Here is a 27,956-nt window from a genome sequence, read left to right as displayed (position 1 = left end):
CAGGATGCCTGCACACCCGGGATTATCCCCTCCGAGGCCCGCACACAGGGGCCAGGTGCTTCACCGCAGACACACGCCAAGGCTCAAGGAGCAAGGGGAAAGCGAGGCACGGCCACTCGTGCACAAGCATCCTCCCCCCATCCCTCTATCCCTTCCTCCATCCCCGCTGCACGGAACCAGGCAGGGGCTGAGCCCCGGGAGGCACAATCACAGACAACCCTCGCAGAGCATCCTCACCCTTTCCCCTCGCACCCTAGGGTGCTCGGCAAGGGGGGTGCTGGGGCAGGGCAGGGGGCGAGGAGGGGCGCGGCGTCCCTTTACCCCCGACCCCCCCCACCCCCTAACCGAGGGTCCGTACCTTGTCGGCGGCGCCGCGGGGCAGCAGCAGCTCGGGGCTGGGGCTGAGAGCCGGCCCCATCTCCTCGCTGCTGGAGGTGGCCAGGGGATGCGGCATCTCCCGCAGCGACTTCGGCCCGGAGGACGGCAGCGGCTTGGGGGCGCCGGGCGCCGCGCCCGACATCGCGGCAGGGGGGGGAGGCAGGGGGAGGCAAGGGGAGGCTCGGTTTGGCTCTGCCCGGCTCTGCGGGGCCACGGCCGGAGCCTGCCCGCCGCCACCGCGCTGCCAGGCGGCGGCGGAGGAGGAGGAGGCGGCGGCGGAGGAGGAGGAGCGAGAGCGGCCCCGAGCCGCCCGCCCACGGGCTGCGGCCGCCGCCCGCGCCACCTGCCCCCGGCACGGAGCTGGAGGGAGAGAGGGGAAGGGAAGGGAAGGGATGGGAAGGGAAAGGAGGGGAGGGGAGGGGAAGGGACACGCCGCGCCCCCAGGGGCGTGCCGTGGTGTGGGGAGGGGGTTGTAAGGTCTGGGGGAGGTGGGGAGAAGGGGGAGGAAAAAATAAAAAAAAAAAAAAAGAAGATAGGGAAGGGTGTGGAGAAAATATGGGGAAGGGTAGTGGGGAAGAAAAATAGGTAAATGGACTGGGAAAAAAAAAAAAATAGGAAAGGGTAGTGAAGAAAAAAAAAAATAAGGAAGTGCACTAAAAAAAAAAAAAAAGGAAAACAAATTTGCTGAAAAAGATTTGGGAAAGGGCACTGGAAAGATTTAGGAAAATGCACTAAAAAATAAAAAATAAAAGGAAAATGCACTGCAGAAAGGATTAGGGAAAGGCACTAAAAATAGGAAAAGGCAGTAAAAAAATAGGAAAAGGCACTAAAAAAAATAGGAAAAGGCACTGAAAAAAAAAAAAAAAGTTAGGAAATGCACTAAAAAAATAGGGAAATGCACTAAAAAAATAGGAAAAGGCCCTGAAAAAAAAGTTAGGGAAAGGCACTACAAAAAAATCGGAAAATGCACTAAAAATAGGGAAAGGCACTAAAAAATAGGGAAAGGCACTAAAGAAGTAGGGAAAGGCACTAAAAAATAGAGAAAGGCACTAAAAAATAGGAAAATGTACTAAAATAATAGGAAAAGGTACTGAAAAGAAATGAGGAAAAGACACCAAAAAAAAATGGAAAAGGCACTAAAAATAGAAGACACTGAAAAAAAATAAGGAAGTGCATTAAAAAATTGGGAAAAGGCGCTTAAATTAGGGAAATGCACTAAAAAAAAAAAAAAAGTTAGGAAAAGGTACTGAAAAAAATAGTAAAAGGAACTGAAAAAAGAAAAAGACACTGAAAATAACCAAGGAAAGTGCACTAAAAGAAATTAGGAAAAAGCACTGAAAATAAGCTAGGGAGACACACTGAAAAGCTGTACTCTGATCCTGTGTGATAAACAAAATATATATATATATTTTTTTTTTTTTTCAGGCAACCTCAAATCCAGGCTCTATTATACTTTGATTAAACAAGCTGAGAGATGGCATCAAGTCCTGCAGAAATGATCCCTGCAGATTACAGTCTGCTGATCTATCTTCAGTTAACGACGTGATAAAGCATTTGTGACTGCTGAATAGTTAGCAAAGGGGAGAAAAAAAAAAAATCATGGTCTGTTTTAAGACATTCCCCAAGCAGATAAAGCAGCTGCACATCTGTGATGAATTATTCTTTGTGAATAATTTGCTCAGCACTAACTGGACGTAATAGAATAACATGCTACTGGGGGAAGAAGAGACAGATCTCTGTTAGGCTGCTTTAATCCCTTACAGCTGTGAATAGAAATTATAAAAATACGCACTCGTATATGTGACCAAGCAGAGCTCGGATGCTGTGGGCATTTTTTGCCCACGTTTAACTTCTCCCGAAGGAGGGAGTGCAGCCTGCTGAAACAAAAAGGGCAGCGCTGCCACCTAAAGCTAGGCGAGCAGAGCTTTGCAGGTGTCAGCTCACGAGCAGGACAAGTGTAGGTGGGAGAGCAGCACTGTGGACTTCGGCTGCACAAAGAAATGCTACTTATCCCAGCAAGCACAATGAAAAGAAAAAAAAAAAAAAAAATCCTTGCTGTAAGTAGCTACTTAATATTATGCAATGTTTGAATGCTGTTAACACTCAAAACCCCAAACAAGTCCCAGGCCTCAGTGAGAAAGAGGCTGTGAAGAATGCCGTGTTAGTTACACTTAAGAAACAGCAACTAATTTCTCACTCAGGAAGAGGAAACAGCACAAACTAGCCAGCAGGCAGGTTCATCTTTCTGCCACGCTGCTCAGGAACCAGTTTCCTTAATCTGAGCCCATTTATGACTTCCCAAGAGCTTTTTAAGCATCCTCACCCAGCTGTTTGTTCCAGCTCCAACCCTTCTCCGAAGGAGGCCCGTCAAGGAAGCTCACACCAACACTGCCAAAATTCAGCAACCTGGGCACGCTGTGGCAGTGTGTGTGCACAAAAGACCCGCTCACTAAACCCATTGGCCTGGTGGGCAGCAAGCCGAGCAGCAGACCTACAGTACCCTGGGCTGCCTGAACAGCAAGCAGTGTAGCCAGCAGACGGAGGGCAGGGATTATCAACCTCTCCTTGGCGCTCATTATGCCACAGCAGAAATATTGTGTCTGATTCTAGGCCCCCTACTACAGGAAAGACACTGGGAAACTGGAGATGGAGTTCAGAGGAGGGTGCTGAGGTGGCTGCTGGCTAGAGCAGTTGCCTTGCAAGCAGAAACTTTGGGGACAAGGCTCTTCCAGCCTGGAGCAGAGACAGCTTCAGGGGCAATTAACTGCAGCCCCCAGTACCCCGCAGGGCAGGGAGGACGGAGGAGATGGAGCTGGGCTCTTCGCAGTGGTGCACAGCAGGAGGGTGAGAGACACAGGACATGAACTGAACAAGGCAATTCTGATCGATGTCAGGAAGAACTTCTACCCCATGAGGGCACCTCAGAGGAAAGGGTTGCCAAGAGAGACTGTGCATTCTCTGTCCTTGGAGATTTTCAAGACCTGACTGGGTAAAGCCCTGAACAATCTGATGTGATTTCATGCCTGACAGTGTTTTGAGCAGGAGATTGGATCGGAGACCTCCCAAGGTCCCTTCCAACCTGAATTGTTCCGTGATTCAGATAATGCTTGTTGCTGAGGAGGTCACATATCTAGTTTCTGAAGTGATGTGAGGTCACCTCCCAACTTTCCCACATGCAAAGATGAAGTTCCAAGCTCTAGCAATTTATTTATTGGTTTAGCTCCCTGTGAATACTGCATGGCCAGGCAACATGCCTCTCTGCTTGCTGATCACATTTCTCTGTGTTGCCTGCATGGTTTCTGCTTGAAGCTGAAGCATGTCATCCGTGGTCTTTTCATCTGACACAAACTACTTAGAAATGCTTCCAAAAAACTAACTGGATCCATGTACGTAAAATGCACCCATGAATGCAGCAAGCTGTAACCTGGTTGGAAAAAGTTCAGAAGACATTAACGGAAGGAGTCGTATCCAGGAAAACCTAGAAACCTCGTGATTATTAATACGGTGATGTTCCTAAATTCTCACTGAAATAGTCATGTTTAAATTTCAGAATTCCAGCACCTAGTGTGCTATAAAATCAAGGCAGTTAATTGTTGAGCAGTTAGCTGTCTTTTCTGTATTGATCCCTGGATCATTTCAATATGAATCCTCACTACTACTCATTTCTGGTAACAGCATGCATTTTGTGAAGCCAAGCAGACAGGTGAGAGTATCTATCTGTAAATCTCTGAAGGACTGAAGATGAGACTGCAAGGCAGGTGCCTACCTTCCTCTGAATTCAACGAGTACTAAGTCTGTAAATATCCCCCTAGGCAGCAATCTAGGTGTAACAACAATGTATATGCTTTAAGTAGCAGATGCGAACTATCATACTCAGAACCAGAAGAGATAAAAAATGAAAAATCACGAAAATACATGAAACTTAAACTTGTTATTTGTAAAGTGTGTGACAGACTGACCTTTTCTTTGCTGTCTTCTCTGCGACTTCTTACCGCACACAGGAGCTCATTATAACTTCCTCTTTAGCCATGAGAGAAACCTTTATTTATTTATTTATTTAACATGGAAGATGACAAGCTTATATAAACACTTGATTCCAAGACTAGAACTCCAAAAAGACAGAAAGTAGAACATTTTAATACTTGCATTTGAAAAGTTAAGAGTCAGCAGCAAATTCTCATACCTGTAATAGGACTAGTGATGGTTCGAACATTATCACCAGAAGAGCTAAGCAACTCCAAATATTTTGTGTATGAAAAAAAATAAAATAAAAAAATAGGTATGCCATAGAGCTGACTTCTTCCATACACAGATACCTCTAAGTGCATCAGCATGTGGATCATCTGGCTCCAGCAGCAGGCAAAAGAATGTACAGCCAGTAGCAGAGAAAGGAAAGTATCTATTTTCCTAGTAATAGTAACATTGGAATAAACAAATGTCTCAATTCTGCTAAGAAGTTATGACTGATTAAAAAAGATGGTAACGTTCCATTCTCCAGTTCCTTCTCCACACCACTAACTGCAGTGGTGTAATTTTAGGACTGTAATATTTTCCTCGACATACCTATTGGTAGTCTTCTTTTTGTAAACATTCACCAGGTTAAAAACAATCAGCACATGAAACATGAAAGCAACAGAACAAAATACACAATGGGAATCAAAATCAGTGATTAACTGAAAAGAGACTGAAATTCAATGCCCACCTCATAACACAGGTTAACCAGAAAAAAAGATTGCACGCTCTCCTACTAAAATCTTAACTATTTCTTATGTTTACTTCATTTCAGCTTAAAAACAAGATAAAACAAGACAGGCATGTGTATAACACTAACCAAGCAAGAGGACAAACAGCAAATGTAGGGATCAAGAATCTCATCATTTCAAGACAAAGGTCACCAGTTTTGTGTGTTTAAGTTTTCTGGAGAAAATATTTCTGCCTTTATATCTCTGAAATCAAAATCCTACAGGCCACCTCTTCAAAATTTTACCAGGTTGAATAGAGAGGGGAAAGACAAAAAGGTTGTCTTTTCATGCCCCTGTGACAGGGGTACAGCAGGGCTGTACAGGGATACTTTTGCACCTCCACTATGGCAGTGTTAGTTTGGGAAGTACTCATATTACTTCTGGTGTTTAGAAGTGTTTTCTCATTCAGGGCTGAGATACGTTACTATTAAGCATCTTTGGCAACAAATGGAGAGCTTTCTGTTTATGTTACATCTCCTGTTATTCTTACTGATGGTGGGACCAAGGCCAGAATAAGCAAGAATGGGAGTTTTGAACAGAAACTATGCGCTACGGTGTGGAGTTGTATTATGTACCAAATACCCTCACAGTTATTGGTGTGGAAGCAGTTTAGTGGTGGGTTCTGAGAACTGGGTGCTTTCTCAATTGCTTTTTCAAATCCTCTTAAAAATAAAAAATAAAAAATCTTTAAAACAATCCCTCACCTGACAGATAATACAAACAACTGCAGATATACTATTTGTCTGCAACAGAATTTAGTGGCAAGGTGTTTCCATTCATGAGAAGGATTGGAAAAACTCCTTAGTAATCATGGAAAGTGACCTGCAGGGTAATCTATTTACAAATGTAAAGATAGGCAGCACCAGTAGGTTACTGCTGTTCTGATCTGGATTGCAGGTACTCCAATAATACCACTTAGGATGTTTTTATAATGGCAGATGGCTTCATAAGTGCTCAGTATGAGCCTGCGAAGGACTTCCTAAGCTATTTCATAACATTCTTTTTCTAATGCATCTTCATCTTCCTGTTAGATAATGAGACATTAAATGTCAACTGAGTTTAAAATGACTAGCAAGAGGCTATCTTCAGGTTGAATTTACTTACCAGACCAGACATGTAAAACCCTCCTGCTTTTCATCAAGTGTTCTATTTAAAGCCTAAATGATAGGATTCTTCTGCATAGCACACTCCAGACAGTACAGACAACAAACAATAAGGTAGGCTGGAGGCCACACCAGACAGACAGTCAGGCTTGTCTGGTTTGTCAGGTCAATGGCAGGAAAGGCTTTTTTTCCTACCATTTAAAGGACCTCCTTGACCCCTTTATCTTTTTCCACCTGTGCTATACTCGGAGAGGATAACATTAGCATCTGTCTGCTCATGAGCATATATGAAAAAAATATGCAGTGTGACCATTCTAGAGGATGTTCCAAAATTAAAATCTGACTATATTTTGGAAAAAAAAATAAAAAAATAAAAAAATGTCCTTCCTTCTCTGTGCTACAACTCATGTCTTACGCTGCAGAGGTTTCAGAGAGCAGGCTTTTGCCCCAAGCCAGTTAAATCTCATGCACATGCTTGACTCTGCTGGAGGTTTTGTAATGACTTCCTAATAGATGCTATATAAATGCTACATTTTACAATCTTTTATTTGATTATGGTGAACAAGAAAGAGAAATTTCAGGGAAAATGAAAGTATTCTGATGTACTAGAGATTAGACTCTGTTCCTTTCAAGGGATACATTCATTCCTATTTCTACAACCCAAGGAGGAAATTAATTTACTGATATGAAACTCCTCTCAAAGCCAAACAATCATTTGACTTGAGGCAGCACCATGTTTTCAGACAGATGCTCAAAGCTACTACTACGATTCATTTTCATCATGCTTAAACAAAACTTCAGAATTAACGAGTCCCAACTTTTCTACAGTTGAGTTGTTTCCTTGTTCACGACTCATCTCCCTTGCCCTACTATGTTTCCTTTTTCTACCCTCTTTCCTTGCTCCCCAGCCCAGGACCACAGCCCACTAAGTACATTTTTGTCACCAGTGTTAGCTGGGTCAAGGAAGAGCCCAGCAGCTAAGCCTCTCAAATTGCAGTTTTCCATCTGGCACAAGTGTTCAGTGAAATGCATCAGGTGGGGTTACCAGCTAGGACTCTGTGCTGCTCTTCACTTGCAAGGCTTCTCAGCAGTTACAGATGACATGCAAAATCTCTTGCTGAAGTTAACTGCAGATCAACCAAGACAGCATAGTTAAAAGGCAGAAAAAACAGCACACATGACAACTCTTCAGATGCGTTGAGAAATTATTAAAACAAAGCAAACAGGAAAAAAAAAATCAGAAACAGTGAAGTTCAATCAGCTGTTTAGGCAAAGAGACTTGAAAATAATGCTTGCATGTGCAAATGGCAGCAATGTTTGCCTTCAACAGTATTAACACAACTTTAATAGTCCTAAAGCAAACAGAAAAGTCCCTGTGATTGTCAGCTATTTGCTGGTTGCTCAGGTGCTGGTTGGGGTTTCATTAAGACACATACACACAGAGACTGGCTTTACCAGGCAAACAGTCCGGGTAGCCGAATTCTAAATGTGGAAATTACAAGTCTCTAGACATCTCTCTAACTTGTCCAGGTTTAACATTTTCACTCTTAGCAAGGCTTTGTAAAGTATGAATGCGTGTACAGCCAGGCAGTATACTTGGTCATAAGGACATTCCCTCTCCCAGAATTTGCATGCACAATACATGAAAAATGTACTATTTTAGGTCAAATGAATGTTGCAGATACCAACAGGATTTTTATACATTCTGTACACTCCCCTGAAATATTATTTCCACATCATCTGCTGCAGCTGGCCGCAGCAGAAGTTTTTTTTTCTAAAAAAATTGTAATTTCTCTTTGACAATTAAGTATATATCTGGTTGTCCAGATAATGGAACAGCGTGGCATTTGGCAGGCACCCTCCCTACATTCCTACCAATATGAGTAATTCCACCCTAACTAAAACAACTCTGATTTTAATAAGCCCTCGTTCCACTTTTAGCCTGGAAACTGTCTTTTAAGTCGGTAAGACTTGCTGGGAGAGGCAGCAGATGCATTTTAAAGGCTTGTGGTGCGTGAGAGACACGATACCGGGTCTGAGATCCCCCACGGTGGGTCAGGATGCCCAATACAAACCCCCCAACTCACACCCTCGATACCCAAAATCTCAGTTTTAAAGAAACCCCATGAAATAACACCAGAAACAACGATAGCTGACTTTATATAATTTTTATGTCCAATATGCTTAAAAAAAAAATAAAAAATCGCACAACTTTATTTCGCACAATCAAGACCCCAAATCTCGGTATTAAGGAACCCCTTGAAATAACATCAGAAAACAACAACAAATTACTTTATGTATTTTTATTTCCAATACGGTTAAAAAACAAAAACAAACAAGAACTTTATTTCACAGCATTAAGACCCAAAATCTTAGTATTAAGGAGACCCCTTGAAATAACACCCAAAACGACAAATGACTGTGTGTATTTTTATTTCAAATATGGTTAACAAAAACAAACAAACAAAACTTTATTTTGCAGCATCAAGACCCAAAATGTCGCTATTAAGGAGACCCCTTGAAATTACACCAGAAACAACGACAGATGACTTTATATACTTTTATTTCCAATAGGACTTAAAAAACAAAACAACAAAAAAAACAAAAAACAAACAAAAAAAAAAAAAACAAAAAAAACTATTTTATGAAAATTTACTGCCTTTAAAATAATAATCCTGTATTTAACACCACAACAGGCTGTGTGACTGCCTTATTTGCAAGCCAGAGGCCTGCGTTGAGGCCCCGCGGCCGGGCCAGGCCCGAGGTAGGCCCGGGCCCTACCCCGTTGCCTTGGTTACCAGGCAGGGGGCGGGCCCTCCCGCCGCGCTTGAAGCTGATTGGCCAGCGCGACCCGTCCATCATGACGCCTTCCCGTGCCGCCCGCCGAGGCAGCGTGACGTCATGAGCGGGCAGCGCGCACCGTGAGTTACCGGAGGGGGGGGGATGGGGATGGCGGCGGCCGGGAGGGGACCGGGAGGGGACCGGGAGGGGGCTGAGGGTGGGGGGGGGTGCGGAACGGGGCCGGGGCCCTCCCGCGGGTGGCACCGAACCGAAACGGGCCGGGCCGGGCCGGGCCGGGCGAGCCCATTCCCGCGGCGGGGGAGGGGAGGGGAGGGGAGGGGGAGATGTGGGCGGGAGAAACCATTTCGCGCAGGGCGGGGGGGGGGGAGGATGGTGGAGAGGGGGCGAGGCGAGCGGGAGAGACCATTCCCAACGGGGGGGGGGAGGGGGGAGAAGGCTGGGAGGGCGAGTCCATTCCTGCCTGAGGGGGGGGGGGGGCGGGGGGTTGTCCCCCTCCCTCCCTCCCTGCCTCCCTCCCTCCCTCAGGGGTGCACCCCCCCCTCCCACACACACACCCAGGGGTGGCCTTCATAAAGGGGTGGTTATTCATAAAACGTGAATAAAAGGATCCAAAATGGAAAAAATAAATAAATAGTAATTAAATAAACAAGTAAATGGGCCACGACTCGTGTTGTTTCTGCTTAAAAATTAAAATAAATAAATAAATAAATAAATAATAAGTAAATGGGCCACAACTCGCGTTGTTTCTGCTTAAAAATAATACTAAAATAAAATAAAATGGGGTTAGTTCAGCAGTGTCTCGGTGTCAGGGCTCTGCCTGCCCGCAGCTGAGGCGCGCGCGTGTGGCAGAGCAAAAATCCGTGTCTGAATAAAAAAAATAAATAAAAAAATGCACACTTACACGGGGGCAAACCCCGCGTTCTGCCTCTTTTTGTGTTTTATTTTCTGATTTCAGAGATCCGTGGGGTTAAGCGGCCGGACGGAGGTCGGGCTGGGAGCTGAGGATGGCAGCGAACCCCTCAGGACCCGGTAGGTTTTGCCTCAGGTGCTGGGGAAGGCGGTGGGGAAGACAAGGGAGACGGCGAGGCCACCCAAAACCACGAGTTGTGTGTGTGGAAAGAGCAAAAAAATTAAAAAATATATAATAAAAGTGAAGGAAGAAGGGCAGGGATGGAGAGCAGCGAGGTGAGAGCAAGCGCCCCGAGAGGAGGCGTGCGTGAAGGGGTTGTGAGGAGACCATGAGGGCGCCGGGAGCGCTGAGCCTCTGGTCATCCCTTCACACCCATCCCTCGACCACTTCCTGAGGGCTGCTTGCAATTAAAACACCGAGCACCGACCGTCCTGTGGCGAGGAGTAGCCACGAGTCCCGGCTGTGGCAGCAGCAAGGCCCCGGGAAGGGGTGGGCAGCAAGGTAGCCTAAGAGGAGAAGCCCAAAAAATCATGACGGTGATTCCCACGAAGCGATTCAGCACATGGTGAGGCATCTGCAAAAGCATTGACGGCGTGGGAATGGTCAATACATCTCGCCCAAATGGTTAGTTTGGGGGGGGAGGCATGCCTCCGGCCGTATATCGAAAGAGGGACTTAAATCGCCCTCTAGAGGTGCGTGTGGGAAGGCTTAGCTGAGCACAGAAGGAAAGTGTTGGTCTGAAAGACATATTTTACTTGCTGCTGGACCAGCAGAAGGTCGCTTTTGTACAGTTTACTGGCTTCTGTAAAAGTGCAGAGAGAATAGTATCGCAGATGGCAGATAGTCGTCTCTTTGCACACTTGAACTCTGAAAATCTTTCTGTACACAATAATAAATCTTGCTTTAGTTTGTAAACACCAAGTGAGCATCATTGCACAGGGTAGAATGTTGTCATGCAGACTTAAAAGCTGCTTGTTCTTAAATGTGTGAATGTACAGGGAAAGAGGATTTTAGTGTCAGAGTGCCTTGGGTTCGCTCCCCCCCAAACTCCACAGGCTTGTAAGTTGATATCCCAAAGTATAAAAGATTCCAGTGGTCTGTCCTTTAGAGAGTCACCAAAGGAATAATATCAAAATCATTTTCACAAAGCAGGCAAGAAACACTACTGATTTAGACCATCTAAATGAACCTATAAAGAAAAATAGAAAGGCAGAGGTAAATAGGTTCACCAGTTCAAGGCCTCTGTGGCTTTCTCCTGGCCAGATGCAGTCTAGTAGTGAAAATGAAGGAGGCAAACACTTTGTTTTCATCTTGCTGCATGGTACGTATATTGCTGCAGTTCAAGCAACTCGTTCCCTCGTTTCCTGACGAGGAGCTGCAGCTATTTCGTACAGCAAAACCAGATAGGATTTAATGAAAGCTGTACTTCAGGGTTTTAGTGCCGCGTGAAACTGATTACACTGATTGCTTGAAACTGATTACAGCATTTAGAAGAAAGGGAATGGCTTTCAACGTGGTGCATGTTGTCCACAACAGGAGTCTGTAGGCCGTAGTGGTGGACTTTGGTAGAAAAGAAACCATCTGCTTCTGATTTTACAGAAATTACTTTCAAGTACGTGGTAATACGATGCTTCTGCAGTGTACCCTCACCGTACTTACGCAACATGCGTTAATTTGTTTGCTGTTGTAGTGCTTTTGTTTGTGCACAGCAAAGCCAAAGCTCACCTTGCATGCTACCAAGTCAAAGACTTTGCTGCATGTGTGAGCTCCCCTTAAGGAAGCCCTCAGAGCAGGGATATGTCACTGTGCTCCAGAAGGATTTCGTTTAGGTCCCCCCAGGTGGAAGAAGTGCTTCAGGCAGGGCTAAACTTTGGGGAAGAAGAGTTCTGGTGTAATGGAAGAAATTGAAATAAGTGTTGGAAGCTTCAAGCTGTAGCAGTTCTGCAGGGTCTCCTTCTGTCCCGATGGTTGTTTACTCTTTTGGCCTAGAGGTGTGCAAGCGCAGTCAGGTAACACAGCCTGAGCAGGCAGGTTTGGCATTCTGTTCCTTCAGTCCCTGTTAAACAGGAAAATCATGGTGTTTTGCTTTGGGTTATGTCATCTACCAGCTGTTCTGCCCTGCGTCTGAGCCTGATCTGTAGCACAGTGCCCAAAGGCCATCGCCTTCCCTGGAGAACTTTGCAGCCATGAAGTGATCAGTGACTTACGTTCACTAATGCATGCAGGTGTTGTTTGGGGGACAGACAGACTATTGATATATACTCTAATAACTCGAGTTAACTGGCAGAATTATTGATATGTCTTTTGTTTCACAGAGCATATAAAACAATGTGTGATGTCAGAAGCACAGATGTCAAAAATAACAGGTTGAAATGTCTCTGTTACCTTAGAGGTGCAGATCCAAGACGTCAGCTTGACATCCAACACTGCTACTAGCCTGTTGAGATGCCTTGAACTTGTTGGTTATCTTGTGTTTGGACTCTTGGGCCTGCAAAGCTGCAAAGGATATTCGTGCACTGCTCAAACTGGAAACAGTAGTGCAACTGTTTCCAGTTAGGGGAAGCCTAAACTTAAAAGGCTTAGTAAGAGTTGCTGTGTTTGAAAATCTCTGCTACTTTTCATAGGTGCAAGTCTGGTCTTTACTGAGGTTGGCTTTTTCTTTTTTTTTTTTTTAATTCGACACGTCCACATTATTAGTACTACAAAGCAGAATGGGGGAATAAAATTTATATACGGAAGACTTCCTTCTTTACAGTTGAGGTAGGAAACTTACATAGCTTTTCATATAAAGGTTGGCCTTTATTGAAGCTTTAGGAGTCTGGGCAGGAAAGAATCTAAAGGAAAATCTCTGATATGTTGTCAGATTTGATGAATGATTTTGTAAGGATGCCATTTTTTCATCACTAAAATGGATTTCTCATGCCCTGCTCTCTCGACTGTTAACTTTTTAATGAGCAGATTTTGTTTTGCTTTATAAATAAGTCCTACTACCTGTAGGACCCTTGAATTATTAGCTGGGGAACTCTAACATGTACGTGTTGACTGTATCCCTCCATTGCCTCAAGTAGGCTTTTTTCTACTCATCAATAACAAATTCTCTTAAATGACTTCTTCAGTACAGTAGGTTGCTGATGGGTGCTGTCTGAGTGTCAGAGCAACAAAAAAAACCAAACACCTCAGTAGAGGAGGAGAGGGTAGAAAAATTATTTGGACTTCTGAATCCCTCTAGAGTTTCTGGCCTGTGGTACTATGGCAAGACTTGCACTAAAATGGAAGATCATGATTATCTTGCTTGGTTTCTGATCACAGCATTTAAAATTCTATTAAAATGTTACTCTTACATATGTCTTGAAGCTTTCTGAATCACGCCATCTGCTTCGTGATAAAAATGTAAGCATATTTAGTCTTTATTTTTAGCTGATAGTAATGTATATTAAAAAGTGATCTTTTTTTCTGCCTCAATCACCATATCGTTTGACTTTCAAGCTTAGATTTATGCATTTCAGGAAAAACAAGCACTGGCAGAAGGCTACTGAGTAATATGTCAAGTTTTAATCATCCTGCCTGATGCGTAGCATGAGCATGCAGACATAAGGACTTTAGCTCAGGCCCGCTTTGCTGTATTCCGGTTGTCCTGTTGTCTCCAGAATTGCTGAAAAGGAACAGGCTGGGCTAGCTGCAACTCAGAGGCGCTGAATCGCAGCTTGTTGGCAAGATCCCGTAGCTGTTGCATCTCCTGGAGCGTGCGTCCAGCTGTGTTTCAATGCCTTGAACTTCTTGAACCCTGCAGGCGCAGGGTGCTCAAAAAAAGATGGTGTGTGTTACCTAAAACACAGAGAAACACGGAAGACCTGAACCAATACGGCTGCAAAACAGAGAGTTTAAGTGGGAATACTGCAACATGTGAAGGAGAGATGGACAAACGTGAAAATAGGGGCTAGTTACATTTAATTTAAAATCTGTTAACAAATGTAAAGGTGATCATGGGCAATCTTTCATAAAAACACAGTAAAAAGTAATGGAATGGCTCAGCTCCTTTCGAGAAAGCAAGGACCTAAAGACACGGAGTGCATATGTTAGGCGTAGTGAAAGGAAAAGGTGAGGGTTTAATAGCAAGGCAATAAAGATGCAAATTATTATTTACGGTAGAAGGTTTCTACTTGATAATTGTCTCCTTCACTGAGGCGTGCTGATAAAAGAAATATTGGATTATGCAATAGAGCAGCAACAAAAGATCTCTCAAAAGGAATGAACTTCAGGCGCAGGTGGTGCAAATACACTGTAAGTCACTGTACATTAGTAGGCTGATACTCCCCTTAAGAGTTACTCATCCGGCCTTGCTAACAGCATGTGGGCTACCATTTTTTTACTCATGTTAATGCAGCACAGTACCCAGGGTGGGGCCCGAGGGCATGGCCCACAAATTTCCAGTGGAAATTACATTGGCTCTTTGTACAGAGCAAATAAAGAGAGAATTTGACCCTTACACCTACTTTTTATGATATCGTAGTGGCTCGGTATTTTAGAGACTGGCAGCAAATTAGGTAAAGAAGCGTCTACGTTCGTGATATCAGGGGTGATATCGGTGACACGGGGGCCTGATAAAGTTCTCTCTGTAGCTGTGGCCCGCAGTCATGCTGCTGTACGTGGTGTGCTGGGCTGTGGCAGGCACCTCATGTCTGGTTTATTTGGTAGCCTCAGCACAGTTGACACTGGGATACAGCGAGCTCCTGTACCGTGCAAGAGTCTGGTGTAAGTACGGCTGCTGGGCCACGTTTTTGTTTAAAGACAAGTCTGAAAATAGATAAATAGCAGCCATTTTAGGCATTTTCTGAATTCCCTCCATCAGTCTACTTCCTGCCTCCTTCTCTACAACACAAGGCCCCTTTCTGATTTCAGAGAGTGACAAGCAGGCAAACAAAGGCCACTTTCTCGTGTTGTTTACAGACAATATAATTTTTCTTCTCTGTTACAGCGTTGCGGGCATTCTCCAAACTCAGGCTGAGGATAGTTTGTATACATAAGGACATCAGTGTATTAAAACCTTTCTTCCTGGATTGAATAACAGGCTGTCACTTTATGTACAAGCACATCTGCAAGCTTATTCTTGGTCTCATTCTTAGCTGTTACTTTGTAAAACCTGTACTACAGTTTAAGTTTACTGGGCTGAAAAATGAGTCCCTGTGACTAATAAAACTGCTATCATTCAGTTGTACTTTCAGTGACTGCATTCAAATCTAGGATATGGTAAGTTTGCCTTTTCTTTGAAAGGGAAGTTATTTGATCACCTGCCACAGCTCCAGAGGTGGCTTGGGAAGGGGTGGTAGGATCTAACCCAAGGTAGAAACCTGTATTTTAAAATGTATTAATATGTATGATATCTTAAGGAAGCTATTTCATGTTGTAAAATGAGGAGAGGTAAATTAAACCTATTTATTAATAGCCTTTAATAATAGCCTTTCAGATGAGAGCAAAGCTTTGAAGATTAGTGTATTCATCATAACGTCATATTGTGCTGGACTTTTAATTCCACAAGGTTAGAGTTGGACCATAAAAATGAAGTAAATCTTTCTAATGTTTTTCTGTCATTCTCACCAGGTTTCCAGAATAAAAATAGGGTTGCAATCCTGGCAGAACTAGACAAGGAGAAGAGAAAGTTACTTATGCAAAACCAGTCTTCCACAAATCACCCTGGAGCCAGGTATTTTATATTTCTTTTAGAGTTGTTCAGACATCACTGGTTAAATCAGAGGGGAAAAAAAGGAATAGCAAGCGAGCTGTGAACTTGTATAAACACTTAACAGGAGTGTTTGTTCGTCATGCTCAATAACTAGTCAGAGAGACCTTGCGTGCTAAGAACACATTAATATTTAAAAATTTTTGCAGACCCTGAATTTTGGCTTACTTAATTTCTATTTGAGAGAGGGAGAAACAGATACACTTATTCAGCTGTATGGAAGTCTACCTTAAAGAAGAATCAGGGAATAGGTACATAGAGAGCATTTAATTATTAAGCTAAAGTGCTGTAAGGAATGCAGGTAGCAGACCATTAGTTTCAGGGTACTGTGTTTTTAGAGGGGAACGCTTACGGTAAGGAGTGAGTTATCCTTGAAACTCTCTGCATGCAGGACAGAGCCAGCTTATATTATTGCACATCTTTTTGTAAAAGACACTGAATTGTAACTATAATTGGGCACCATGAGGTGTAATGATCTTAATTTGAGTTTAGAAGCTGTCACTGGAATATTTCCCTTTTAAGGAAAAAAAAGAAAGGGATTTTTGTCATTTTCAGTATCTAGAGAATCAAACACCAGCCTACCTGGAGAAATGGGGGTTGTTGTGCTTTAGGGCTGGCATGAAGCACGTGCAATGCCATGTTCTAGACACAGGGCATCTGCACAGTAGTTAGACACTGGGAGTACAGCCTGGGTGCTGCCTGCTGCTTTTCTGAAGGAGATTTTAGATCATCTTTAACTCCTTCATGCTGTCAAAAAGCGTGCAAACTATGTGAAGCTGCCTCAGTTAGATCTGTTATGTAGCTCCACATGCAGGTAATACTCAGGCACAGCTACTGGTTAGAGAGGAAATAGAAATAGTCATAGCAATATCTACAGCTGCTGGCTCCTGGCCACACTTCATCACAACTCCAGCAGAGTTTCAATGAGTGCTTGTTCAGTTTCTTTTTTTCTCTAATTAAATAAAGCATATGCTAGTGAGTGGAGTTAGAAACTAGAATTTCAAAGGGGGACAAACTAGCAGTCGGACTCTCTGCTTTGCCACGTTAGGCTGATGCATGGATTTGAGCAACTGAGAATTCTACAGCAGGGATCTTGTGCTGTGGGCTTTAAGCCACAGAGTCACCAGAAATAAGACCTAGGAATTTCTGCAAATTTGGCAGAAAAACACTTGATGTGCATAAAACACAGAAGTGGCACAGCCTCTGTAAGGGTGAATGAGTTACTGGTCTCTAGCCTTAGTACATGGGAGTCCCCTATCTAAAACCAGAAAACATTTCTTGAAAAGTGTCAGTGTGTGATGAGGTCTTAAGATTATCTACAAAAATCATACTGAAAAGTTAGAGGATAAATAATTACATGCAGCATAAATACCTTCAAAATGACTGAAAATCTTACATTTTATATAAACTTAGTGCCTTTCTCCAGCAGATGCCTATCTTAGTTTGTCACAAAGTATGTTTAGAGGATTACTACTTTGCTTTCATTATGCATTTAAGTCTAAGTTTAGCTAAAGGTCTTTTCATAAGCTTGGCTGATTTAGTAAATCAGCTATGGACATTGGAGCTGCAAGGAAAAATCAGCTGATGAGTTTCCTTGGATCCCTTGTCCTTCCTACTTTTGTCTCTGTGAGTGAGCAGAGCTGAACTTCTAGCACCAGCCTCCAGAAGCAATTTGAGAGGTAGTTGTCACCTGCCTTGCAGTGCAGCTCTGATGGCAGTCCACACTGATTTCTATCTGGAGGATGACTGCTCATGTTAATTACATAGAGTGGGTGGGGGGGAAGTCTCCTTCTAATTTATTCTTTTTGTTTAGCAAGGTGAACAAGTCTTAAGATACAAAAGAAAATAAAACATGTACTTTGAAACTTTAATTTGAAACTTAATGTGCACTGCACTGGGATACATCAGCAAAATCAATTGCAGGTATCATAAGCTATCATCAGGGGATCATTATTTCAGTTATGTCAATAGGAAGCTTTTTTTACCACAAGCAGTAATCTGCTGCCCACTTGCTGAAGAATTGGTTTTATGCTGAAGACTGCAGAGCTCTCATTAGTGCTTCTGTTTATCACAGTTATTAGAACAGTCACTGAGTGACTGAGTAATGGCAAAAACACAAAACTGTGGTTTTAAAAATTACTGACATTGTTGAACGTTGTACCCCACTGGTTCCCCTGACTGCAGTGGGACTCCACCCATGGGCGAAATCCACAACAGAATCGAGAACTGTGAGCCTTCCAGGTTTAGCTTGGCATCGGTTGTTTTTGCTAGGTCACATGCTACAGCTGTCATCACTCCATTTTCCCTTTCTCCCTTATGTTAACAAATAACAGTTTCCCAAACAATCGTTAAAGATGTCTGGCCATAACCCAAATAAATCCTGAGCTGCAGAAGTCATGAAACCTATAGCTCGAATGGTAAGGACAATTTTATCTGAGGGTGTGTCTCATACCATCTTGTTCTTTTTTGCAGCATTGCACTTGCAAGATCACCACTAAACAAGGATTTCCGTGATCATGCTGAGCAGCAGCACATCGCAGCACAGCAGAAGGCTGCACTGCAGGTAAGCTGATACAGTCGGCTTCAGCTCAGCTTGGCTCTGATTTAGATGTTCATCCTTTCAGAGAGCAGTCCTGCTTTCTCTCACCTAGAGAGAATGAAAAAACACTTTCAGAGGTTAGGTTTCATACATTTGTCACAATCTTCTGTTATGATACAGGTTTAAATCTATCAGCTGTTTCTCCCTTGATATGGTTTGGAAATGTAACCTGTAGTATAATCACAGATGTTCTGTACATCTCTGTCAGGAGTCAGTTTCGTCAGACTTACAAATGTCTCGTGAACTGTAGGGAGAACTAGTCATACCAGTCACGCTTCTCACTGTCTTTTTTGGCTCCAAGTCTAGCTGTCTGCTCTATACCCCTCACCAGGTAACTGAAAACAGCCTAAGATCTCCTTTCAGCTTTCTGTTCTGACTACATAAGCTCAGTTCCCTCATCTTCCCCTTGGATGTTGAGAGCTCCAGCCCTCAGCCAGCTCTTTGGCTCTCTGCTGTACTCCCTCCAGCTGGTGTCTCACACTGGAGAACCCAAAACTGAGCACAGTATCCCAAACACAGCCTTGTGAGTGATGATCTGAGGGAATTAATAACTTCCCTTGGCCTGCTGGCTTTGCTGTTGCCAGTGCAGACTGCTGTGCTCATATCCTTTGGTATGGGCACACTGTTGACTCAAATTCAATTCAATACTGTTTTTGAGTTTGGGTACCAGGGCTGAAGAGCAGACTGGAAGAAAAATGTAGTTAATGCTGCAGAATCTATAAAGTCTTGAATTGTATTAGTAGTGCTGCAGGGAGTTATGCTTTAACGAATATTTTCCTCTTTTCCAGCATGCACACGCACATTCTTCAGGATACTTCATAACTCAAGACTCTGCATTTGGAAATCTTATTCTTCCTGTCCTACCTCGACTTGAGGCAGAATGAGCGATGCTGTTTCTCAGAACTGCCAAGTCTGATTTTGTCCATAGCAGGAACTGTCAGACCTTTTAATTCGTTTACTTTAGTATCTCAAATACTGCTTCGTCCTGGATCCTTGTGGTTGCCTTGTGGGAGTATGAGTTCAAATAATGAAAAAGCAGTGTTGTTGAACAGAGGTTTTTACCCCCCTATTTCTGTTCCTCTGTCAAGTCAAAGTCAGCCATAAGACTTCCTGGGAGTGTCAAGTGCGTGGCGCTTGCACGTCTCTTCCCTGTTTCTGTGCTTCCTTTGAATAAATGTCCAAACCAGGGTCACCAAAAGATGGATACTTTATCAGCATTTGTGTTCTTTATTATTGTGTATATTTGACTTCCTGAATTATAGAAAGTCAAAGCAGATGTGAATTTATCAAATGCATCAGTTGGTCACTCTCTTTTGCCATATGCAGGGACATTATCAAGTGTATCATTTGCTGTTGTAGCGTTTCCTGGTCTACTCAAGTCCTTAGATATAGTGTGCCTGCCTCTTTATTTTGTGAAATACAAAAGTGAATTAAAGTCACCAAGAAGGGGAAAAAGCAATTGCTTCAAACAGTCAAAATAAAAGCCTCTAAATTTCTCTGGACATTTCAGATTAATCACACTGTGTGCCAGGACAATTAAGTTAAAAAAAAAGGACATAATTTTCATCACGTCCTTTTCAATACATGGTGCGTTTCATTTCTGTTTCTTTTCTTCCTTGCTGTTTTTTTATCTGTGGTAACCAATTCTAGCTCCACGCTATAAGAAAATCTTTTATCTTAATTTTGTAATTGTGGTTATGCTACCAGTATAAAATAACTTACAGGGAAAAATAGTCCTTACATAGGCATTCTTACATACCTACAATTTCAATACTAAAATTATACTTGTACCTTGATAGCTTTTCCTGTGGAGGGAAGATTTAAAGTGAAATTAAGTGAAAACCAGAAATCAGAAAGCATCTGTTAAATTGATGCCCATCTGAAGCAGCTCAGTCCTCTGCACAGCCTTAGCTGTCCCATCTAGTTTCTGGAGCTGTAGAAATAATATCAGGAGTGTGGACAGCACATAAAGAGTGCAGGGAGCAGTTTGCCGATATCCTTAGTGACATCCAGGGTTTCTTGTGTTCTTGTTCCCATCTGCAGGGGATTGCCTGAACACAGTGAGCATTCATGAAGTACAGGCAATATTAACAGTTCCATTCCTTATGTGCAAGAAGACAGAGCAAGGGGCCAAGAAGTTGGTGCAGCTGTGAGGAAAATGCCACCACTTTCATGTACCTCAGCTGAGTATGGAGCTTTGCAGAAGCTGTGTCATACTTCAGCCTGTTTAAGAAGGAGAATCTTGTGGAGGAGGCCTGAGAAAGCTAAAAGATGTGCAAATTTAGTATCAGTTATTCATATTGTGCTTTTTGAGGGGTCTGTTCTGGTGAGTCATGGGAATGATGATGGGTTTGTGGGCAGTGGAGGAAAGAGTACTGTCATTTCTGTTTTCAGTGGTTGGTTCTCTGTAGCTTTTTCTTTTTAATTACCAAGAGTAATTTCACCACAAAACTGTTCTGACTACTCAAATTATTCTGTAGTGTGAGCTGATTATCTGAGATGCTTTGAAGAAAAAGAACTGGAAATCTGTGTACGCAGAAGAGGATGTATGAATCAGTCCAAGTTTGGAAACATACAGAGGTAAAAAAAAAAAGTAAAGAAGATACAGCAGAAGTTTTGATTTTAGTTTTTAGTTGAATTTAAACAGCAGGCTGCACATTCCACATTTAAGGAGGAACAGCTTTCTCTAGAAACAGACATTCTGTGCTATCACATTGAAAGACAGGCTCTCTCAGTGTTGCTGCACAGACTGCATGTGATCCAGGCAGTGATGTAGCAAACACCCTTCTCCTTTGTAAAGCTCTAGTTGCTCCATGGCAGTAGTTTAAACTTGCCAGCTGTGGTGTTTTCATCTTATGTACTGAAAGATCTGCTTTCAGAAGTCTGGGGCTTAGGCTCATAGGTATGTGAAAGAGGGAAAAAAATGACACAGCTTTTGTAATATTTTTAAGTTATGCCTAAAATTATTCTGTGTAATCATGAGGGACTTAGTGATATATCTAGGTATAATTAGCTGTCAGAGTTACAAATGTTGTATGTGGAAGCTTCTGTCTTAGAAACCACACTCTTGCAATTAGTGTCAGATGCATCAATTTGTCTTGCCACACTCACTTTTTCTTTTCCGCTATTAATCAGTATTAAAATCATTAATCTATCCCTGTACAGTAATCTCAGCTAAAGCTTTTCTCCTGTTGAAATTGCGTGTTCAGGTGCAAATAATTAGTAGTTAGAATATACAGAGCCTGCGATACCTTTCTTCTAGCAGTGTCCATTAAGTCGGTCACATAAAACCAGAAGGTTTGTAATGCAGCGCTGACCCATGTGCCGAGGAGTACTTTAACATGTGTAATCACTCAAGAATCATTTCATTTCATTTACTACAATAGTAATTCACCTTTCCAATCAGCACAGATTGTTGGTGTAGTCTGTCTAGAGCCCTCGTGTGCCCCAGATGCTGGGGTAAGAGCAGGTCACAGTACTGGGGACATCTTATGCTGAAAAGCAACGTGGGTAAGACAGCCTAAAACACAGTAAGATCGCAGTTGCTGAGTGATGGCACAGAGCTGTAATGTGTCAAGAACAGAAAGAGCTAAAGAACTCAGAGATGCAAGGAAAGAAGTGAACCACAGCTTTTTTCTTCATATCTCTCTGCTCTTCCTTTGACTAAACAACTTTCCCTTCCGCACCCTTAATTTCCATATTTAGATACGAAAATCATTTGTTTGCCTACCATTACATGCTCTGGAATACGTTCAGTTTTCACATAAGCAGCCTGACCTGTATAACCACACATGCTTTCTGTAAGATCTTAGTTTCCAAATCTTCCTCGTATTTTCACTCTGCTGATTTAGAAACACTGTTTTGAAACTAATGAAACTTAGAAAGAAATTACACCTCCCTGATAACACTTACTGGGAGTTTGTAGTTGCTTTGGTGTGTGTACAATCAGTTAAATGCTAATTCTGTCATTAGGTGCAGTCAGCACAGGAGAAGCCAGCTGTAATTTGTGGGTCCTGTGAACTCAAGTTTGGTGACATTCTGTTTGTGCTGAGAAGCCCCATCGAAGCTGGATTCATTGGAGGTCTGTAGTCGGGTATCAGACTGCCTGTGTCACTTAAAGGCTGGAGCTCATTTCATAGGATCAGAATATCCCAGCCCTGCCCCGGGGCCCCGTGGACAGGAACAGCACTCCCCGCTGCTGGCAGCGCCCACAGGCTCTGCCCTCAGCTCTGTTTTGAGGAAGAGCAAGGCTGCCTGGGGAATCCTCATGGATTTTGTGTTTATTTAATGAAAGACCAGCATAGTGGTGCCATTGGGGTGGCTCATTTCAGGATGCCTGCAGGACATCCGTAGGCTGAAATCCACCACACGGAGCTTTCTGCAATGAACCATGAAGTTATTTTCAAGATTACTTGGCTAAGTGGATTTCACACACTGCTGGGTTAAAAGTTTGCACCAGTGAGTTTCTGCGGTTGTTGGAACCACAGGGCTTACCCCAGAACCTCTCCAGCTTAAACAACACATCCTCCTCCTTTCCATGCCCCTGATAGAAGGAACCAAGTGATGTGCTTCCCTGGGGGCATGATTTTTAGCTCTTTCCTTGCATACAGGTTGTTCAGAGGGGAAGAAAGCACATTCAAGTCATCAAGCACTGAAAACGTGATCATAGTAGGTAGATTTGTGGACATCCTTACATCTTCAGAGGCTTTTTGTGTAATTGAGCGTTGGCAGCCGTGGATCACCACAGCCTGTCAACCAGCAGTGGTACGCTTTCAAACTCTGCCCTAGCAGGTGACTTGCTGGCCAGAGGAAAGCAAAACCTCCGTGCTGTGACCCGTGCACAGAGCTTCCTGGCCATGCAGTCTGTTCGCGTATGCTAAGGGCAGCAGGTGACGTGCAGCCATCGATGAGTGGGAGATCTCAGCTCCAATCAACCACTGCTTATCTCTGGGTCAGTAATAGTCTCCAGGTCCTGGTCAGGAAGCTACTTACCTCAACACTGATAGTAAACGAGATGGGAAACGTGTATTTTCTTGTTCCTGTGGCTGCTACTTTTCAGCCTGTCTGAGCTTCCCAGGGAAGCGTTGTGCACTTGATAAATATTCTCATTCTGTGCTGGTTCTTTTCAGACCATCTGAGAAGGCAAAAATAAACCCCGGAGGGCACGGTTCACAACTGAGGAGCAGTCTGTGGCCTGATCTGCCCCGGGGCTGGAGGAAGAGCCCAACCTCCGTGCCACGAGGGGTGCTTGGTATGCATTGTGCATTCCCGTAGATATGTCATTATAGATCTCTTTCTCACTTCTGATACCCAAAACAATGAAAGCCAATGCCTAGCCGCCTCCTCCTCCCCCCCTTCTCATTTTTTATCTGTTTTTTTTTTTTTTCGTTCCTACAAGCTATTTCCTGCAGTGTTGATTTCAAGTGGCAGAGGGAAGTATACCTATGGGATTTCCTAACACATGCAGTGTAGTGTAAATTACACACCCTTCTATCTGACAGCCAAACTGATCTCAGAAATATCCCCATAAATAATATTTACAGTGAATTACCAAATGCACCTTGCAGTCCCCATTAATATGACAGCTTTTTGAAAGTGAGATCATTTTCATGAGGAACAAAGCAAACACTGTGAATCACTGCTGTGGTTCTTACCAGTCTGACATGTAATGCATTATTTACAAGCAAATGTTAGCTTTCCCGTGTCTCATGATGTTGTTTTTTTTTTTTTTTTTTCACGTAACAGCTGGGAATTGTGTCTTTAATTCTTTCGTGTTCAGCATCTGAATTTGGGAGTGAAAAGAATTTAAGACAGATAAGGGAGTAATCATCCCGTGGTGACTTTGAGACACCAGCTGCAGGTAAAGCTACTGAGAGATTTTGCTCTCATTAGGAGTCAGATGGTGATCAACAATTATGCTTGTGGCGCTCTGCTTTATTCTAACCTGGCCGGGGAAAGGTGGGAACTCCTCATCCTGCAGCAGGGCACTCCTCGCAGAAGGTTTGTCTTTTCCAAGTGCAGCTCACCTCTTTGCTCGTTCTCTCCCCGTGTTTGTGGGAGAGCATCATCACGCAGCAGCCGCTGTGCTCCTCACTTAACAGAAGCATAAACTGAGCCACAGAAAGGGGAGGTGCTTTGCTGGAGTCAACTACTTACACATGTGCAAGGCCCAGGTGAGAAGCCAAGCCTCCGCGTACCAGTGGCCCTGCCTACCACCTCCTCTTCTCTTCTTTGCTCTTCTCTTCCCCGCAGCATGTGCTGAGAGTGCCAAGTGTCTCATGGGGTTGTACCTGTTCTCTGGGCCTGGCAGACCTGGAAATGTGCCTCAGAAAGAAATAAACTTCCACCCTGCCCCAGGTATCCTCATCTTTTATCCTAAAAACATGTGCATATGCTTACAGCTGCACTTGCTGCAGACGCTGAGTGGCACACAGATCGCAGGAGGCTGCTCAGACTCTGCTGATTCGGGGTTGGGGATGATGCCCCTGGTGCCAAAGCTCTCCGTGTGGAGCACAGGCTTGTTGCACGCTGCTGTTGGAGCTGGATGGAGCGCCTTCAGATCTCCTGCAGGTGTTGGAGCTACAAAATAATCTCTTTATAATCGGATTTTTATTGACGTCTAAGGTAGGCAAGGTACACTTCGGGAGTTTCTTGATTAACATCAGAAGCATAAGCCATATCGAGTGCCCCTGGTGTGGGAAAAGTGAGTCTTTGCCAGAAATGTGTTCGTAATTATGACAATTTGTCATAAAATATTTGTGCTTGTCCTGTCACTCGGCTTTCCTCACAGTCACTAGACATAACAAGTGACACCTTGCAGCCAGGCGAGGTTTCAGAGGACGTGGCACAGCGAACACATTCCTGTCTCGGAGTGGCCTCATCCCGTCCTGCAGCAGTCTGCAGTAGCCACTGCCCTTGAGGGATCACCACGAGATCCCATTAGCCTCTGTCACAGCCTGGTGGCAGGACAGCCACGCAATAACCAACCTGCTGATGAAAAAGGCTACAGCACAGGCTTCGCACTGCTCGATTACAGAGTAGTGTCAGACAAGGGTGCCTTGTCATCCAGTTATGTCTCATCCCCAATTAAGGGTGCCCGCACTGTTTGGGAGAGGCACAGTTAGGACAGGTAACAGCACAAGTCACTCGATGTGCTCCAAGGTTTGTAGTCTCAGCTCCTGACAAGCTGGGATTGCTTCTGGCAAGCAGAGCTTGCTTCGGAAGCTGCTACCAGCTTCAGCACGCAGGTTTGTCATCTCCTGTTTATCTTGTTGTCCTCGAGGTTTTGCTCAGATGCGACTTGCAGCTGGTCTGTAGCTGTCTGTGTGCCACACCAATGCCCTGGTCTCCTTGTGCCTCTGAGAAGGGCTGCTGGGGATGTTTATGTAGAGACCTGCAGCGCTCTGTCTCCCTTTGCATCCCAAATATTGGCCTGCAGTGATGTACAGCACTGCTTAGTTCATTTTTTTTTATTTTATTTTTTGTCTTTTCCTTGAATAATGGAAACGTCCATAAGGAATGTGGGTTACAAGCACCAGGTTCTTCCCATTAATGAGGACTCAGCCTGTGTCCCCTGTGCATGTGTAATTCTGCGTGGCCAGGTTCAGGACTGCTGCACGTGGCTCTCTGTTATTTTTTAGGAAAGCTTAGTCACCTACCGAATGGTATGAAATGGATAAGGTCTGACATCAATCTTGTGAGTAAATGAAAGCTTTACTTAATTGAATTGAAAGAATGTCCTATACTGGCTTGAGAAAACATTTTCTTGCAGAAAAGCTCAAGCACCACTTAGTTTCAGCTCAAACACAATGGATTGAATGTGCCACGCCAGAGTCCTTATCATCCATCTTGATCACAAAGAGGGTTAAAATGAAAGCTTCAGGCCTGTGTGCTGCTGAGTTGATGCCTGTCCCCTCTCACCATGCCCTTTGCCACTGTGCCTGGCTTTTCCCAAGGAGTTAGCACGTACAGGTACCCAACACGACACAGGCACAGGGCATAGGGCACAGGGCTGCTACGGCTTCCCAGCACCAGGCACTGGTGGTGGGAAATCACGTTCACAGCCTGTGGAGGCTGCAGGTGGGTCACAGCTTCTCCCCTGCTAAAGCTGAGGCTGTTCTGTGTTTCAATGTTCAGCGAATGACTTTCTTAAAATAACACAGTGCAAAAGCATTTTTAAAATGGGAACAAAGCTATATTTTAAAACAGAGATCCTACAAATCACACCAATATTAAAAAAAATAAATAAATGTATTCAAGCAATTTTGAGGGATGGAGGAAGCTATCTTTCAAACAAGAGCAACCAAGCGTCATCATTTTTTTTTCTTGCAATCAGGTAACCATTGGACTGATGCTGTGATTTCAAGGCAATGCAAAGTACTAGAAAATCAATGACTCTGTAGTGGGCTCAGTAGGTCTTTCTGCTAATTAAACACTTCACAGCCCTAAAACCCAGCCGTGTCTTCTCACTAGAATAGAAGCAGATTGCACATCATTACATCGCGTGTCCCTATACCCAGCTCTGTTTCAGGTCTTCTGGGTTTTCTTTTTCTTTTTCTTTTTCTTTTTTTTTTTTTTTTTGTGACTTGCCATAGCTCCAATGGAAATAAGAAGCAATTTTCCTCTCAAGAGAAAACAGACCAAGCCTTAACTGCAGAAGTTAAGTTTAAGGCTTTTTTTTTTTTTACAATGGACCTGTTAATTTTTGAGAATTACACCTCTTGGATGCCAGACTTCAGATACCTGAGAGTCCCTTCAGATTTAAAAAAAAAAAAAAAAAAAAAAAAAAAAAGCCAGGCATTTGATTTCTGACATAGGCCCCCTTTAAGATGTCTCAAAACCTGGACAGCCTGAAATAATATTTTTAAAAGCTCACCATTTGTAAAGGACTGACCGAAAATGCTGCTCTTCAAGGTGCCGTAGTCTCTTTTGTCCATTTGTTTGTTATTTGGTGAATCTGGTAAGAGTTTATAGCTGTGCCTCTGGGTTCACTGTAAATGACGGAGTATTGAAAAACACCTGCATTCACAATACACCAAACAACCAGAGAAACCACCAGCAAATGGTTCACAAGAAAATAACTTCTGTACAGCAGCTCCGGAAGAAAATGCAGGCACTTCAGCTTCAAGAGTCCTCATCTTTGAAAATTGTCTCTCTCTACTCCCAGCTACGCTTGCTAAGGAGGAAAATCCACAGCGCACACATGTTGCTGCCTCTGGTGATGGAAAAGCTCTCAAGCTGTTGCTGCTCCTCGTGCTGCACATTCCCCACACCACCAACCTCCTCCCTGGAGGTCAGGCAGGAGGGAGAAGGAGGAGGAGACACCGGAGGCTGGTGTATAGAGGAGTATCTGTAGAGGAGGCAGTCCAGGCAGAGAGCTTCTCCTTGGGCTTTTTGGCAGAAGAGCTGAAGGTGTTGCTGGTGATGGAGAAACCACCACCAGCGATCCTGAGGATCCAGTCCAGGCATCATCGGATAGCGCGGAAAGACGTGGCTGGAAAGTCAGGTCCATCTGTTCTTCTCACAGGGGTGTAGAAGCCCTGCAGGAGCTCACTGGGCTTCAAGAGGAAATGAGGGGAAAGAGATGTAAGGTGCTCATGGAAGGAAAGGCAATGTGGGTGGGGAAGACATGCTGTGGACTTGCTCTGTGTGAAGAAACCTGCAGTAGCTTCCAGGCTGCCTGGAA

At 43.8% G+C, this 27,956-nt stretch overlaps 2 protein-coding genes across 2 annotated transcripts in view; one reads left to right on the top strand and one right to left on the bottom strand.

The window, feature by feature from the left end:
* The window catches only part of SNX30 (sorting nexin family member 30), a 54,001-nt gene extending 53,145 nt beyond the window's left edge, over nt 1-856 (bottom strand). Inside the window, exon 1 of the mRNA XM_082783091.1 lies at nt 359-856. Within this exon, the coding sequence (XP_082639217.1) occupies nt 359-520 (162 nt within the window). The 5' untranslated portion in view covers nt 521-856. The remainder of the gene's footprint in view (nt 1-358) is intronic.
* An 8,244-nt stretch (nt 857-9,100) lies between these two features.
* Nucleotides 9,101-19,978, top strand: INIP (INTS3 and NABP interacting protein). Its single transcript, XM_082783902.1, has 5 exons — nt 9,101-9,144; nt 9,981-10,054; nt 15,534-15,636; nt 18,145-18,235; nt 19,060-19,978. The coding sequence occupies exons 2-5, from the start codon at nt 10,030-10,032 to the stop codon at nt 19,153-19,155; spliced, it is 315 nt and encodes a 104-aa protein (XP_082640028.1). The 5' UTR covers nt 9,101-9,144; nt 9,981-10,029; the 3' UTR covers nt 19,156-19,978.
* The last annotated feature ends 7,978 nt before the right edge of the window (nt 19,979-27,956 follow it).

This window comes from Aythya marila (assembly GCF_965140915.1).
Source record: "Aythya marila genome assembly, chromosome: Z".
Lineage (NCBI taxonomy): Eukaryota > Metazoa > Chordata > Aves > Anseriformes > Anatidae > Aythya > Aythya marila.
Note: the sequence above shows the minus strand (reverse complement) of the source record. Positions and strands in the feature narration are given on the sequence as shown.

Excerpts from the sequence above, each read along its gene's own strand:
- INIP (XM_082783902.1), top strand. The coding sequence starts at position 10,030 with ATGGCAGCGAACCCCTCAGGACCCG. Across the intron at positions 15,637-18,144 it reads ACAAATCACCCTGGAGCCAG|CATTGCACTTGCAAGATCAC; the intron begins GTATTTTATATT and ends TCTTTTTTGCAG. Across the intron at positions 18,236-19,059 it reads AGCAGAAGGCTGCACTGCAG|CATGCACACGCACATTCTTC; the intron begins GTAAGCTGATAC and ends CCTCTTTTCCAG.